We start from the raw sequence: 17816 nt of genomic DNA, 5'->3' as shown, positions 1-17816 counted from the left end.
AAACACATTTTATTTCATATTAATCCTATTCACATTAGTAATAAATCAGAGTTTGACTATTTCAGTTATTTACAAAGGTGGCTGTACACCCACAGTCTCAACTATTTATAGTTGAAAATTCATTCAGCAACACTAAGGTTAACATAATGTGGTAATACTTCTTACTGTCATCTCCAATGTAATCCTTCCAGTTAAATGTGCTCATTGTTACATTAACAAATGTCCCATTTGAATCCATTGTGCCATTAAAGTAGGAAGTGGTGTTGGTTTCAAAAGCAGAATCGCTCGGGGGCCACTGCAAACATTTATTCCTCAGATTGCCCATGAACAGCTGCAGCCCAATGAGAGCAAACACGCTCAGACAGAACACAGTCAGTATCATCACGTCAGAAAGCTTCTTCACTGACTGGATCAGGGCCCCCACAATGGTCTTTAAACCTGCAGAGAGAGAACTATAGGTTACCTGAGGAAGAGTGCCAGAAACCATGATTTCTTAATAGTCACACACATTCTCTTTCTCCCGTAAATGATTGCTTGACTATTTAGACACCAAAGCTGTATGGATAGCCTGATGATTTGGGAAATAGATGAACAGCAGATTTTATACATGAACAGTGTGCTTGCTGGAAATTCAATATGAAGGTTTAAATATCTAGTCAGGAAGTTTTGTTTGTGTGGTTTTACATGCTGAACAAACATACGAAAAAACCTGGAGTTATTTTTCATTTCAGATTTTGTGTTTCATGCAGCTATTTTCCACCAATCCATTCTTTACTCTAGCCTCCAAGCAGTAGTAATTTAGAGGAGAAAAGAATTTTAAGATAATGTAAGTCTCATGCCATATGCATACACTTCAACAATAATATTTTCTCCTTTGTAAAAGGAGATCCACTTTTGAACTACATCTGCAGTGAATGGTAAAATCCAAATCAGTTAGTAAAGCCATGGTAGTGAAAAAGAGAGAGCACAAGAGGCCAAAATTAGCATTTTTTGAAGATGTCTCATGCAATTTTTTGTTAAACTCAAAGGCTGACTTTATAAATACGCATGTAATTTATAAAATTTTATGAGCTAAACTGACATTGAAACATCATTTGGCATTATTAAACGGGATGAACTGTAATAATAAGCAACAAGGCTAATGCTATAAGTCATATAAATTGATTTCAAACTCAATAATTAAAGTCAGCCTCGGTGTTTAACCTAGCTCTCACCTGGAATGACTGAAATTGTTTTCAGTGCTCGGAGAACTCTGAATGTTCTCAACGCTGAGACATTGCCCAGGTCCACAAACTCTGTCACATATCTGTAATAGGGGAGTTCACACACAAACACAATAACACACAAGAAAAGTTGGAGATATAAGGGGCCTACTACCTTACACCAGTTTCTTCTTACCTGGAATTACAGAAATAGTTTTCAGAGCTCTCAAGACTCTGAAAGTTCGAAGGGCTGAAACATTGCCTAGGCTTACAAATTCTGTTACATACCTGCAGAATTAAATCAGAGTTACTGATAGTTTTGGCAAAGTTTATACTAAATAAGGACTTAATGCTGGGTTTGGCACATAGAGCCCTGTGAGTTTAACAAATGGAATTGCTATAGACCTCAGGCTGCCATATGCTAAAGGATGCTTTTAAGAAACAAAATTGTGTTGCTTTATTTCAATGTAATTTTCACTAATATGAACACATTTGTTTGCAAAACTAATCCAAGTACAGTTGTTGCTATTAAATTGTAGTCAATGAATAACTTCATTTTGATGAAGAGAAAGACTATATGACATGAAGATAATTCCATTTATTGATCATTTACTGGATATATTTACATTGCAATATGTATTCTAATATGTATTCTTAAAATACACAATCCACATAGTTAACTTGACTAACAAGAAAGCTATACATTTAATATATGACACAAAGACCTTGTTTGTACTATGACTATTTTCATTCCTTTGCATCTATCAAATTTTCAAAATTACTCACGCCATCACAATGACACTGAAATCCAGCCAGTTCCATGGATCACGAAGAAACGTAAAATCTTCTAAGCAAAACCCTCTTGCCAAGATTTTTATAAGTGACTCAAAGGTATAGATTCCAGTGAATGTGTACCTAGGAAAAACATCCAAGCCAAAATTAACAATTTTGCTTGAACTGTTAAAATAAATGTTTTCAATCATAGCAAATCCTATCCTTTTGTGGTTTTTCAATTCATTAAAATATTGTTCCTTACTTCTATTTACCAAATAATCTATTCATTTAATTAGTCTTACAAGCCTGAGTAAAGAGTTAAACTGAAGAGAAAATATATTCTCTACAAATCTAATCTTGTTTAACTATTTGGGTTTTAGAATAATAGTTTCATATATCTTATGGATAATCATCTAGTTTGACCTTCTAGTGCAGCAGTATCTGATAGAAATGTAATGTAAGCCACAAATGTAATTTTCAAATTCCTAGTAGCAAGTGAAAAGATGAGAAGAAGCAAGTCAACTTATTTTTTATACTGCATTTTATTTAAACCAATATATCTAAAATATGAAAATTCAACAATTAATATTAGCCAAATTTCAAGGTTCCATAGCCATATGTGGCTAGTGGCATCCTCATTGGACAGTACAACTTTAGAGGCAACATAGCTTGGATTCATTTACTTAAATAATAAAATATTTTATTCAAATTTCTTAATAAGTAGACTCATTTTGAGAGCTAGTTTACATGTCTACCATAGAAAATATACTTCTTTTTTTTAAAATTTTTAAGAATCATGTAGAGTTATAAACTGCCCTCATTTCTCTCTCTTCTCTCTCCCTGCCCTCCTCCTTCCCACCCTGTGTGTGTGTGTGTGCATGAGTGTGCTGTATAGATATATGTATGTGTGTGTGTATATATATTATCACATGAAATGTTCCAGTTCACTAGTATTTTATATGTGTGTGTTTGTGCAAATACCAAAATACACAGATAAACAAAGTTCTTAAATCTAACCTTGCATCAGCTACTATCTCTATGCAATTGGGCTAAATCATTCAACCTTTGCTTAAATTCAATTTTCAGCCTCCAAAATGGTGGAAGACTTTTCTATTTGCTGTTTAATGTCATGTATTTCTAGCTCTCTTTTCTTTGAGTCTTGACAATATAAGTTATTGCTGTTTTCATTTTTTTCCCAAAATAGCTGAGAGTACTTGTTTTTCAACATTGTGTTCTTTAAAAGCACAATTTAAGTTTATTTTTCAGAACACTTCACCCAAGCCACAAAGATTTGATTTACTCTTATTAAATTCATTAGATTTTCCAGCCTACCAGTATTTATATATGGAAAATGTTAGGATCATTATTTTTGAAATGTTTTTTGCACAAGTTTCTTTCATATGAGGGAACAAAGACATCAAGGATAATTTATGCAGATATCTTCAAGTCTAGTTTTCTTAAGCACTTCCCTTCCTTTTCTCCCCCAACAATTCAGTTGATCTCATAAGTAATAATTTCTATCTTCACTTATTATGAAGTAGCTGACTATTAGGAAGAGATATATTTTACAATACCAAGCTTATGTTTACTGTGTTGTAGTTTGGATTGTTGTGTGACACACATAATCACCATGATATTTCTGTTTGTAGAGATAGCTGGCCTTTTAAAGGCCTAGAAACACCACACATGTATGTTCTGTTTATTATATTAGTGGTTAGTGCCCTGTGGTTTATGCTGAGGCAATTCTGTGTTATCTATAGAGTTACTAGGAATAAGATTAAAGTCCCTACTTTCGTTCTTGATTTGGGGAAATTAAGAAAATATGTGGGTACATTTGGAATGTATGGGAAGTGTTCATGGCTGTCCATGGAAGAGAGTCCTAGAGCCTACTGAGACAGAGCTCTACACAGAATAGGTATTCAAAAATGCTTATTAGTAACTAGGTTGGGCAGGTAAGTGGGAGTCAGGGGACCTTTATCTTTCTTGGCTATGCCCACACTAGGCTCGTAATCAAGCCGTCAATTCTGTCTGTGTCACAGGAACAATTCTGTCTATGTTCCTGTGACTTTGGTGTTTTAAAACCTTGAAATTTGGCTAATCTTAATTGTTGAATTTTCATATTTTAGATATATTGGTTTAAATAAAATGCAGTATAAATAAAATTAAATAAAATGCAGTCTACAGAAGTGCCTTGCCTTATGTAACACTCCCCTCACTATATAATATGGTTCTCAAGTCATTTTGTGTATGCCACACCTTTGTACAGGGACTGTTTCAAATATCAGAGACTTCAGTTTTCATCTCAGAACTAAGTTATCTTCTCTTTCACTGAACACAGGGTTTGGGGTAATAACCGCTACTACTTTGCTGTTTTCCTGCTGGCTTGCTTTTAAGCTACTGAAGATAATTGATCAGAAAACCCGTGCAAAGTTTTCCAGCTGAATGATGCAAATCAAAAACTTTCTAAAGCTAAGGCTGCCTTCATAACGGGTATAATCATCTCTAAGTTGTTACTGTTTCTTTAGAAAGAGAGGCGTATATATTCAATTGCTTTTTTTTTTTTTTTTTTTTTTTTAACAGAGTCTCGCTCTGTCATCCAGGCTGGAGTGCAGTGGTGTGATCTTGGCTCACTGCAACCTCCACCTCCTGTGTTCAAGCGATTCTCCTGTCTCAGCTTCTTGAGTAGCTGGGACTACAGGTGCGTGCCACCACGCCTGGCTCATTTTTTGTATTTTTAGTAGAGATGGGGTTTCATCATGTTGGCCAGGTTGGTCACAAACTCCAACTGCCTTCTTTAACTATTTTTTAATAATGTTATACAAATAAATGAAATTGATACATGTTTAAATGCTTCAATAATTTCTGCTGGAAAAACCACATACAGAATAGTCTTACATAGGAGTGTCCACTTTGTTAACTCCAAAATCGTGTATAGTAAATGAGAATTCTAAGTTAAATGGCTTTCCTCAATATGGGAGATGGATTCTCTATTACAATAATTTCTAGGGGGCATTTTCAAGCTACTTTTTTAAAAAAATAACATGTTAAATTATTGACAAATAATGACTTGGAGTGGTACAGTAAATCCTCAGAGAAATCCATAAAAACAGAACTAAAAGTGGCAGTATTTGTTATACTATCTTATCTCCTATTGTACATTACTTTTAAAAATATAACAATAAAAAGAGCATATTACATTTTTTACTTAACCAGATACCTGATTATTGTATTATGTTATATATAAATAGCCTATATAATCTAACCACTTTGTTTCACTAAAATGTGTGTTTCTTTGGTGCAAATAACCTCATATGTGACTGAAAAATAAGAAAATGAAATAACGTTGTTACGATGCAGTAGTTGTGTTGGTTCATGCATGATTTTCCCCAGCATATTGATGTTTTGAAACAATGAAGGGCATTTTTTCTCACACTTAAATGGAAAATCCCTTGCAATAATAATAATAAAAAGATCTTGATACTAATACACAACATCCACAGAAGTGTTTTGTTTTAGTGCAACAAGGGCCTGGTTTAACATCCTGAACAACTAATGTGCTTAGACCTTTCTCCATGTATTAAAATACAGAATGAAGCATTTTATTTTGATGAAATCATACAAATATCCCCAGTCTCCATTTCAAAGGAGAAAGGATGAGGCCCGGGATCTGAGGCCACAAAGAACTCAATGGCTATGATTTTAGGTACAAACATTAGAAAAGAATCAACTGGGCAAGTGTCTTTTTATTGGGATTATTATTGTTTCTATGTTGTATTCTAGTTACAAAGTTCCATAAGTTTTAGTCTCCCCCAATCATGTTTCCCCTAAGCCCTGTTATTTTATGAACACAGTTTTATGGAAGACATTTTATTTCTTTTAGGGAACACATCTAGGCTGTTTCAGCACACATGTTGTGTATAAAAAACTTACATATCTAAATATAACTTAGACATCTTAGATGTGTAATTAAGACATCTACTTAATTTAGAGCTAAAAACCTAAATCTATTCTATTCGAATATAACAATAATAACTATATACTAGAATAAAATAATTTAATTCATCAAATTACTCAAATGATCATTGTGTTTTATCTCAAATGATTAACCATAATTGAGACTTAATTTTAGGCTAGATGATTGGTTTAGTTTACCAGAAAGTGTATACTAATTTATAACCTTTCTTTAACAGATATTGTCATGAGTTTGTTGGAAAAATACTTACCTCATAGAAGAATAGCTCCCCCAAAGAACTTCCCATATCTTCTTTCATATTATGAAAATAACTTTTTCTTAGACAGAAGTGGAAACCGTAAGTCAGGCTATACCCACAAAGAGATTGCTAGAGAATTTGAGTGTGCATTTCTCACTCCCAGAAGTTATTCCTACTTACTCTACATTCTTTGTCCAGTCAGGAGGGTTGCTCAAGGTCATAAATACACAGTTGGTCAAAATAGTGCACATGATAAGCATGCTGAATAAAGTAGATTATAGTTAAGGAATAAATGTTAGTAGGTTACCATGGCCATTTATAAATGATCCAAAACACACAAAAAAGTTTATCGATGCAAAAACTGTGAAATTAATATTATTTGTTTTAAAACAATGATAAAATGATAAGAAACTTCAAAGCCTGTGATATGGCCTTGGTGCACTCTTTTTTTCATTTTGTACCATATACTTACAAAACTGAATTTAATAGAAAAAATGATCTCTATTTGAAGCAGATGCAAGTTATTTTTAATTCCAATCAGTCATGTGAAATTGCCCTGGAAGAAGAACTCACCATCCCTTAGTAAGTTTATAGTATGCCATAAGTGTAAAAGGTGTACTTCAGATATATTCCTCCCCACTGACTTATAAAACGTTAACGAATGCAATGTAAACAGTGTGAGAATGTAGAGCCCAGTATAATCAAAGATTACATTGATTGAGAATTCTATCATAAATAGTAGGTTTGTAGTGATGTAACTTACTCCTTTACAATTTATAGCATAAAAGAGGGAGATCCAATTTTGTGCTGATAAGGTAATGTTATTTTCTAGCTTTTTATTTACACTTTAGATTGTGGGGGACCCCAACAGACCATCTGGCTATACTCTTGTATCTAGTCCACATTATACCTAAACAGCTAGCACTATTTTGATGCTCTTCTGAGAATTAGCTGTAGTACGTTCTCTTGGGATCTAAGTCTAGACTTCCCTGTAAGAAAGTTTGTGATTATTTTGAGATAAATATTTTATTTTAGAATATAAATACTTTCCAACATCAAGCCATAGAATGGAAGAATTTGTACCTCAAAAGGTTGTCAGTTTCATTTGCCTTGTCTCTAGGTGAATCAGTCTTTCAGTTTATGTAGAAGCCTGCTTTGAATCTGCCTATACAAAATTCCCATTCTTGAACACTGCCTCAGAAAATCACCATTCTATTTTATCATTACTTGAGAATTTTCTTGAAATCCAAACATATTTTGCCCTTTTACATATGTTTTTGACTAACCTAGTAAATAATTTTAAGTTCGACTTTTTGATATGTATTCTCAACCAGGTACATGAGCACATAGTAGGAGTTTAATAAATATTTACTGAAAAAAAGAAGGGAATAAGACGGAAGGGAAAAAGGAAGAATGAAGGAAGGGAAGAAGGCAGGAAGGACAGAAAGAAGGAAGGAAGGACACAAAGGAGGATAAATCCAGGCGCTGAAGATACAGAAACAATTAAGGCATAAAAGTTTGAGCACTTGGAAATGCAAACAGTAATACTAACCATAATCTAATCTTTAGCAAAGGTTATATATGATCTCATTGAAGCTGATAAAGGTGTAAGGAGATTTGCTCTTTTTCCTACTATATATTTCTTTTACACATTCATTATCATGGTTGGTTACATATTTTCTTCTATAATGGTGTAGTCATTCTATAATACTCTTGTTATAAATAGTGGAAAACCAATGCAAACAAATGAATTAAACTAACAATGTTACCATTAATCTCAAAGAAATTTTACTAATACTTGAAAACATAAATGACATTTTCTTTAAAATCAACCGTTAGAAATAGCATTTAGGCAATTCACATTAAAAGGATATGAATGTACTAAAATCTTGATAGCAATTTTCCTAACAGGGTTTAGTGGAGTTAAAATATACAAGGCAGAGGTGGCACTGAATCGGAAAATTGCCTTTCCTTTATTCATTACTATAAAAGTCTGAAAAAGAAAATACGAGAAAAATTACTAAATTAGACATGGGCTTGTTTAAAGAGCTTACATACATGAAGACCTTTTTAAAAAATAGAATTTGTTTGTTCAAACTTGTTTGTTTAAACCAGTTGATATATCATAACTACAAACACGTTAGATGTTTAAATTAACATATAGTTACAAATAAAGATACTATTTACTATTACCTAATCTATCTCTAAGGTTCCAACTTGCTGATACAAACTGACAATTCTACACAAATTTTTTTATGGAATTGTAATGTAGCTTTACAGATTCCAATTCTATTTAAAGCTTACCATCTGTCTTCAGCTTTGGTAACTTTTCAGATTACTCTGTACACATTGCTACTAAAATAATCTTTTATAAGTATTTTAATCACATCAAATCTTTTAACTTCAAAGTTTATGATGGCTTCTGATTGTCCCTGTAGATTTAAAATGTTCAAACGGTTGAATAACCTGATTTTGCTGACTATAGATGTGTGAGAAGGGATCAACTTCTCAGCTAATACTGAAGAGGGATGGATGCATTGAAATTTAGTCTGAAATACACCATTTCAAAGGGCATTCCCCAATTAAAATTCTATGATCTGAAAGCTACAATCATCCACTTAGCATTAGCTATGCTACAAGTGATTACTTACCATGTTCCTATAGAATCATCTTTTATTTTTTTCCCACTAGAGTCATCTTTGCTATGGCCAATTCAATTCAGTTGTCAACCTCACTCATAACCAGTCAAACTCTCCCTGTGACTCTGAATATGAGTGTCATAGACTCCTAGAAGAAGGTGGCAACTGAAAGGTCATTTAATGAAAACTCCCTTCATTTCAGGGAAATGTCTCTATAACACGTTACAATATAGTTCCACCTACAGTGACCCCCTATTATGTCAGAGGTTCTTAATCCTGCCTGAATATTACGCTGTCCTGTAGAGATCTTAAAATTGCCAATTGAATGAAAATTTCTGAGGGATGGGCACAGACTTGGGTATTTAAAAAAAATTTCCTGAGGCGATTCCAATATGCAGTCAAGGTTGAAAATCTCTTCTCTCTGGGAATTTTCCCAGCTATCAATCACCTCCTTAATCATGTCCTTCCGAATAAATCACACTACCTCCTGATCACTCCCTAATTGTTTCTCTTTACCAGTAAGTCTTAGTATATTAATTTGTACTCTTTTACATGTTGCTTGTAATTATAGCCAAGTAGCAGTTTACACATAATGTTCATTCCAGTGAGAACTAGGTTAGAAATTGTTATAAACCATTGAGCATAAAGAGCTTGTAATCTACTTTTTCTCCATTTTTTTCCACAATATTTAATAGCCTGGTTTGCAAATAAACACTTGTTTTAATTAAATGCGGGTTTACCTTAAAGATACTATTACCTTTAAGACATCTATTCTGTATATCCATTTACTTAATAATATGTTTCTCTCCTTTAACTAGGGGCTATATGCCATACATTTATGTTCGCTGACAACGTGCTTTGTTTGAATAGGTAGACAAAAATATTTATATTGTCAGTATAAAGGGCAGGGAAAACAATTTCTCTGTTCATTGCTCTTTTGTATTTAAGACCATGGTGCCAACCATTACTTAACTAACCATTTTCCAGAAACCAAACAGTTTTTCTGTTCATTATCCCTTTGTATTTAAGACCATTGAGCCAACCATTATTTAACTAACCATTTTTCAGAAACTACACAGTTTCTCTGTTCATTGCCTTTTTGTATTTAAGACCATAGAGCCAACATTACTTAACTAACAATTTTCCAGAAACTGCACAGTATAAATGTGAATAGTTTTATGAAGCAGGCAAGCAAACTATTCTTTACTAGCAGTAGGACTGTGTGTAAAGGACAGTGGACCTTGGAAAGACTGTTTTTGAAGCACAGAGGCATTAAAGGGTTGCCTTGGAGTCACAAGATTGGATTATTTAATATTACAGTTGAACAGTCAAGATCCATTTAGGCATTCAACAACACAACAGCATAACTTGGAAAAGCTCACCATAATTTAAGGTGCAGGTACTCATGCTCTTTTGAAACAATTTCCCTGGAAAAGCTCACCATAATTTAAGGTGCAGGTACTCATGCTCTTTTGAAACAATTTCCCTGAAAAAGCAATTTCTGCTTGCGACATTAGGAGAGAGTTTCATTTTGAACTATCTCCAAAAACAGAGTGAACAGCAATAAATTATCCCTTTGAACATGGAACCCTTTGCTCCTCCTGCAAGATTGGCCTTCTTAGTACTAGCGGAATTACAGCTGACATGCTAAGAGCATCTTCGTTGAATTTATAAGTTCTAAAACAGAGCAGGCCTTAAGACTACACTCCCAGTTTATGTCTCGGGAACAATACCTGACACAAAGAGAACCCTGAGTTCTGAGAAATGCAGAATAAAATGCTAATGTCCTGTATAGTGAAAGAATTGCAAGAAAAAAGTTTGAAATTATGGGACTCTGATGTTATGAAGAGATATACCTAAACTGAAAATTACTTGAGAAAATGACAGATGAATAGGGGAGAGATAAATCGTAGCAATTCTAAAGTTATGTTTCCAAGTAATGATAAGTAATGATGTGACTTAAAAAATTAATACTTCATATTGCTACTGACATCATACTGATCATCATTGCTACAGCTGGAAGTATGTTAAACCAGCTATTTTGTACTCTGGAATGTTACTTGCTTCTTTTTCCTGGAATGTTACTTAGATGCACATCTTATAAGTTTACTAAAAGTTTTACTACTTTGTGGCGAGAATAAGATTTACATCTCAATGATTAGGACCACATCAATCAGAGAACTCAAAAAATGATGCAGCCAATTTTTTAACTTTCTCTTTTATTTTATTATGTTAATAAGCATAGTATATAATTTCACTTAGTGGTTAAGAGCTCTGGCTCTGGAGTCGAATGCCTGGGCTCAGATCCTGGATTCACCACTTAAGGAGTGTGGTCTTGAGCAAGTTACCTCCTCTCTCTGTGCTTCACTTCCCCATTTACAAACTGAAGCTAACAACAGGACCTGCCTCACTGGTTCACTAAATAGTAAGTGAGTTCAAGAACTTAGCAGTGCTTGACAAAGTATGAGCACCAGAAAAGTTAGTTATGATTATCACTGTTGCTATTATTAATAGTACCTTGGTCAAATTAAATGCCATTAAAATACATTGTGATGTTACTCATTTAATTAAATTAGGTATTCAAAATGTATCACTAATTAATGATGGTAAAGAGTTACATAATGCTTCAAAGTTTTTAAATGCCTTTTACCTGTATTTTTCCATATAATTAACACAGCTTCATAACATATTTTTAAATTCTAAAACTTCTTCCATTAGCTTCTTACTTTACTCCTTCTATGCTAAGAATGACAAATTACCTCCTTGTTTAATAGCACCTCAATCTTCATCTTTATGGATACTTCATAAATGAAAGCAGTGCAGCCAACACTAAAGACTGTCTAGATGTCTCTCAAGATGGTTCACAGCCACTATGAATAAATCAGGGTCTAAGTCTGGCTCTCAGCCATGGAGGCAATACAAATTGACTTTGTCAACAACAGAGGACAATTCTGTTTTTTAGTGGCAGACTCACATTAACCAAACTTGAAAACCTGGTATATAAAATAAGAATGCCAACCTATTTATTTATTTAGACAGGACCTTGATCTGTCACCTAGGCTAGAGTGAGTAGCACAATCATAGCTCACTGCAGCCTCAAACTCCTGACCTCAAACAATTCTCCTGCCTTGGCCTCTCGAAGCCCTAGGATTACAGGTGTGGGCCATCATGCCTGGCCTCCGATCTATTTATTTACACTGAGATACATTACTTTCATATGGACTGAGATAATTGTAGTGATGTAACCAGCATGTTCTTTTCTTCAAGCAGATTTAGGGGAAAACAAATTGTAATCAGAAGGTTTCTTGTTGAATATGGAGCCCAAGCCAGCTGACCTAATCAAATGATGTGGAATGTTTAAGAGCATATGTTAGGTAGTTCAGTGTAGCCCCTCCACAGTGAGGCGGCCTGGCCATTGGGAAGTAAATGCTTTCAGTGCTACTACTAAAGTTCTGTCTCCCTTGGAAAATACTAACGTTTGCCTCTGTTCTCCTTTTCTTTCCCCCTTAATCCTACCAGGCTGATTGATTCCCTTTTTTAAGGACACTTCCTTTCTTTAAGTAGCAAATACTTTTAATCATAGCAGAGTAAATCATGCCTCCTTTCTTAAAGATATCTTTACAAATATATCCTTCAGAGCAACAGTTTTCACCGGATAATATTTTTTCCAATTTCTTGGGGGGTGACTTATTATAATCATCATAACTAAATTTCAAATTTTTCTTTATCAATTCTATAGTAAATTGTTGAAATAAGTTATTTTTAGAAGTACATGAATGTGTTAAATGTCACCTTTTATGAAACTAGCTATAAAAGGGGAAAAAGGAGACTCTGTTTAACTATTTACATGTACTCTTATGACTTTAAATAAAACATTAAAGCTTGCTATTCAAAGTGTGGCCATGTAACAGCCTGATGGTTTGTAAGAAATTCAGGATCTCTGGCCCTAGCCCAGACCTATGGATTCAGAATCTGCAAATTAAAAGATCTTGAGGTAATCTGTATGGATGTGCAAGTTTGAGAAATACTTATTTAGAACAACAGGACTAATTCCATGTCTGAATGGTTGTCATTTCCTTTAGCCATCACTGATTTTATAAACTATAAACTTTTAAAAGGATGTGCTTTGACTAATAAAGGTGTTCAATATCTTCCATAATCTATAAGTCATCAACTCATGGTGATATTAATTTATCTTTAGTTTCTACATTGAGAGCTATTTTTATGCTTATAAGTGTAAAATATAAATCGTGGTTATAAAATGCCTTAATATCCAATTAGAAAGTATAGAGTGTGCCACCCATTTTTTTTATTTTCTATAAAATATCACCCAGCTAGTTTAACTATAGAAACCAGCTAATTCTGATACAACTATGCATTTATTTTAGCATTAGGAAAGCACAGTCATAACTACTAATTTAAATCATGTATGGATGGAGAAAATTTGGAAGATCTTTTTTTTTGGTCTTCCAATTTTGACATTTTTTTCTTCAGGGTGATGTTTTAACAGTATACGTGATCCAGAATCTAGCATGCCACAAACTATGTAAGGTTAAGAGAAGATCCTAATCATATTCTAGGTTACTGGGGGGAAAAAGGAATCTCTGGGTGAACGTGCTTCTTAATGTATTGTCTGGCTATAGGAGGATGCTAAGCAGAAGATTATTTATTGTGCTCTAGAATACAAATTATTGTGAAAGTACATCAAGTCAGTCATGAACTAAAAAATAATTAAGTACAACATATGCTCATAATTCTTTTCTGCATAGGTATTATTCTGTAGTCTATCCTGTGCTTGAATATGTCAGCCATAACAGATATTTCACTTTGTTGATATTAATTTTAATTTTGACTATCTGAATTACTGTGAAATTGTAGAAATCATTCATCTATTCCTATTTCCTCACTGTAACCAACTCTTGACTTCATTTCTTATAAATGTTTGTTTTATTATATTGTGATAAAAATAAGTGACAGTGAAGAGTATTATAAAATCTTTAACAGAAGAAAAATTGTGATGCTGTATATAAGGCCCAGAAAAGTATATTACAGTTAAGAGTTTAATTAAAGATTTATTGGAAGTCTAAAATCAATACTCACTTTCTTATTGATATAATAGGGATCCAGGTCCTCCAGGGGCTCTGACACCATCTCTGGAGGAATGTCTCCATAAATAAATGGAAGGTTCTTTCCAGCTTCCAAGTCACTATTAGGCTTTGGTTTGTTCTCATCATCATTATCTTGTTCCTTTTTGGGCTTCTTGGCTTTCTCTTCTGCAGCACGTTTTTCGATAGCAGCAAGAGATTCTCTAGTAAAAAGGCGGAAGCTTTCAGGTCCCGGGGGTACCAACAGTGCCTGTGCCATCTTTTCATCCTGCACATTTAATTACGTGTAGCTTCTTGCATACGAATTGCCTGCAATAAAAGAAAAATTACATGAGAGTTAGGAAAGCAAGCGATTGGCATAAGAACATCAACCAAAATGTCATTTTTTAGTAATTTTTTAAAGCTATAAACATTAAGTCATGCTTTTAGTACTGCACTACACATTTGAACTTGAAAACATCATCATTCAACCTCATTCTCAATAAGCCAAGTTCATAAATCTATCAAAAGTCTGTACTTAATGTTAGTTTGATTTAGCCATTCTACAATATACAGTATATATAATATACATATAAACATTATATTTTACCTCAAGAATATATATAATTTTGTCCATTTTTAAAAGCATTTAAAAAAATTCTGTTTTGACACTTTAAGCCAAAATATAGTATACTTTCAGCAAAAGAGTAATGCCAGTAAAGCTTGTCAATAAAATTGCTTAATTATTCTGCATCCTGCCCCCCGCCTTTTCATAACTTTGTAACTCCCCAAATAAAGAAGTACTGATAACAATACAATTATTGTGATATATCCCTGACTCATACAAATGAGGATAGAAAATGAAGTTTTGCCAAACCCAACCACTGTTCTCGTTGTCAGCATCATTGACAACTGCTGCTCCAGAAAAGATCTGATCACCAACCAGCAGGGACATGGAAGCCACTGCTGCCAGAAAAATCTACCTATCTTTAGTATTTCCTTTCTTTTATTAAGCCAGACTCTGTTTCCTTCTGAGGCAATGGAGAATATGTTGACTTCTTATTTCAATCTGCTGCCCTTCAATTATTCCAAGACAATTTTGACGTTTTCTCTGAATCTTCCATTTAGTATAGTGGTTAAAAGCATGGACTCAGGTGCTACACTCTGTCCGTTCTAAACCCTGGCTCTGCCGCTTATGAGCTGTGTGATTGTGGACAAAGTAACCCCTTATTGCTTGACTTCATCTATAACATGAGGGTAGTAGGGAAACCAACCTCCCGGGTTATCATAAGGAATAAATTAGTTAATTATGTTGTGTCTAGAATAGTTTTTGGAATTAGTAAGCACTATATTATTGTAAACTATCATAATTAAATTATCTTCAGTTTCCCTAGCTATTTTCCCTCTTTTATGGTTTCAAGCATCCTCACAATTCAAACCACTCTTTAAACAAGTTCTTGCTGTGCTGGAACCACAATTGTGACTACGGAATTAAAGGAATGAACTGAGAAGTGCAGTTTATAGAGGCACACTCACACATGCTGATCACCTGGATGAGAAAGAAGGGAAGGCAGACGGATGGAATGGCCCTGCTCAATTTCTCAGGGAAGGGAACAAAAATCTATTTGCAGGTTACGTAATAGAACTATCAAAACCACAAGAAATCAGCTACGTAAATTTTGAAACATGAGTTATTTTATTTTGCATTATGCCAAAAATCACATTTAAAAAATCAAGATAGATAGAATATAGAAACAATGACAAACCAAATAAAATAAGTACATGAGTCATCTTATAAAAGAACCTACCACTACGGCATCAAAGTCATCTGTGACATTTTCCCCATTCCTACCATTCCTCTTTGCCCCCGCATTTATTCTAGGCCCCATAGTAGTTTATCCCTAAATGGCCCTCTAATTCTTGGCAGCTCACTACATATACTTGAGCTTACAATCAGAAGCTCTGGATCTTTTAGTAACATAAGAAAAACAATATAGGTTATTATGTGTGTGGCTTTTTTTTTTGTTTATATCTTAATTACTAGTTCCCTGATCTGTTCCAATGACAAAAAAGTGTTTCTATAACATTACTTATTATATTATACTATTATTATTTTTTTGAGACAGGGTCTCACTCTGTCACCCAGGCTGGAGTGCAGTGGCACAATCACGGCTCACTGCAGCCTTGAACTCCCGGGCTCAGGTGATCGTCCCACCTCAGCCTCCTGAGTAGCTAGGACTACAAATGCCCTCCACCATGCCTGGATCATTTTTGTATCTTTTGTAGAGATGAGGTTTCAGTCGCCATTTTGCCCAGGCTGATCTCAAACTCTTGGGCTCAAGCCATCCGCCTGCCTCAGTCTCCCAAAGCGCTAGGATTACAGCAGTGAGCCAATGCGCTGGGCCCAAAAAGTGTTTTTAACATAAGATATGTCTTTTCTTTGAGTTAGTATTTATGATATAACATTGTCATTATATCTTTTGCTACTGTGAAAGTATATTCAATATAAGTTATAAAATAAAATAGCAGGCCTGTCAAAAGTTATGTTATTTTTTACTAATTTTGAACAGAACTTCTGTTTTATAGTTGGGCAGCACATTTTTTTCTCCATCAGGTGGTATAGTACATGAATCGAAAGGTTTGAGAAAAAATCTATTTTACTCAAAAGTCAGTTGATCATTTATTTTGTGTTTTCTAAATTTACGGTAGGCAGCACAAAATAAAACTAATGTTTTTAGCTATCTTATGTCAATTTTGATGGTCACATCATCAATCCAACTCTAAGCTGTGTGGAATAATCACAGCTTTTATGCTTTTGAGTGCAGAAAGAGTTTGAGCATTTTCTGTAAGCCTTAAGTATCTAAAGATGTGTAATCCATCTGTCTGACATCACCTGCCATGAACTGAATGGCTGTGGTCCTTCTCCAGTGCTGAATGAAAATGAAACAGCATGACAAACATGTCTTAAGGAAATTCTATGAAACATGGTCGCTTTCTTAGAGGAGAAAAAAAAAAAAAGGTTGGCTTGAGGATTTGGTTTTGAACCAATTTTGATGTCTTTATTGACAATGAATGAAAAACACACTGCAGTTGGAATGGGAGATCTGGGTTAGTATTGAGTCTGCTGCTAATGGTATGCCTGAATCATCTAACCTGTCTCAGCCTCAGTATCATTGAGGCATCTCAACACAGAGATGGCTGCCCTTTTCCAGATGGGAATAGCTAATTTATATTAATACATACATTTTACTTAACTGGAGTCTCCTGGTTGGTTTTTGTTTTAGAAATAAAATTAGGTTTAAAATATCTAATATGGAAATCACTGAATAACTTTCAAAAATTATTCTGATTTATCTGAGATGATATGGAACAAGGTGCCATCACGAAATCATGAAAATTTTTTTACAAATAAATAGTCCTTTACCTTCTTATTTACTTATCAAGGGCTGGAATAAAGAATTTGAATCTTGGTCAAAAGAAAGTAAAAACGTCTCGTTGAAATTCCCATACTATCGTCTCTAAGTCCTCGGAAGACAGGCTAGTTCCAGACTCTCAGCTTTTCCCCTGCAAGGGAATTAGGGTTTGCCCAATATTTGGGTAGGCTGAGAAATTAAAGAATTTAGTGAGTAGAGTTTCTCATGGATTCACTGACAATTTTGCTGTTTGGAAATCCCTCATAGTTCTTTGGCAGTTCTCTTTTACATTTTTCCTCTCCTTTCTTGTACTCTGTGAGCTTATTATACAGGGTTCTTACATAATTTTATATTCATATTAGAGCAGACTTTAAAAATTAATTCTTACTGATGCCTTGGTGTGGAATATATATATTATTAATGATTATATGCACATTATAATTTATTAAAATACATAAAATTTAATATATCAAATTTTCTCCAGAGCTATCTT

At 34.0% G+C, this 17816-nt stretch overlaps 1 protein-coding gene across 1 annotated transcript in view; it reads right to left on the bottom strand.

The window, feature by feature from the left end:
* LOC116810729 (sodium channel protein type 3 subunit alpha) overlaps positions 1–17816 on the bottom strand; it is a 114796-nt gene that overhangs the window by 73136 nt on the left and 23844 nt on the right. The window contains exons 3-8 of the mRNA XM_032755547.2: positions 13927–14240; positions 8062–8180; positions 6368–6457; positions 1989–2117; positions 1399–1490; positions 166–438 (exon numbers count right to left, since the gene is read on the bottom strand). Coding sequence (XP_032611438.1) covers positions 166–438; positions 1399–1490; positions 1989–2117; positions 6368–6457; positions 8062–8180; positions 13927–14190 — 967 coding nt within the window. The 5' untranslated portion in view covers positions 14191–14240. The remainder of the gene's footprint in view (positions 1–165; positions 439–1398; positions 1491–1988; positions 2118–6367; positions 6458–8061; positions 8181–13926; positions 14241–17816) is intronic.

This window comes from Hylobates moloch, unplaced genomic scaffold (assembly GCF_009828535.3).
Source record: "Hylobates moloch isolate HMO894 unplaced genomic scaffold, HMol_V3 SCAFFOLD_1, whole genome shotgun sequence".
NCBI classification, from domain to species: Eukaryota; Metazoa; Chordata; class Mammalia; order Primates; family Hylobatidae; genus Hylobates; species Hylobates moloch.
The sequence above is the reverse complement of the archived record's forward strand: the minus strand, read 5'-3'. Positions and strand labels throughout refer to the sequence as shown.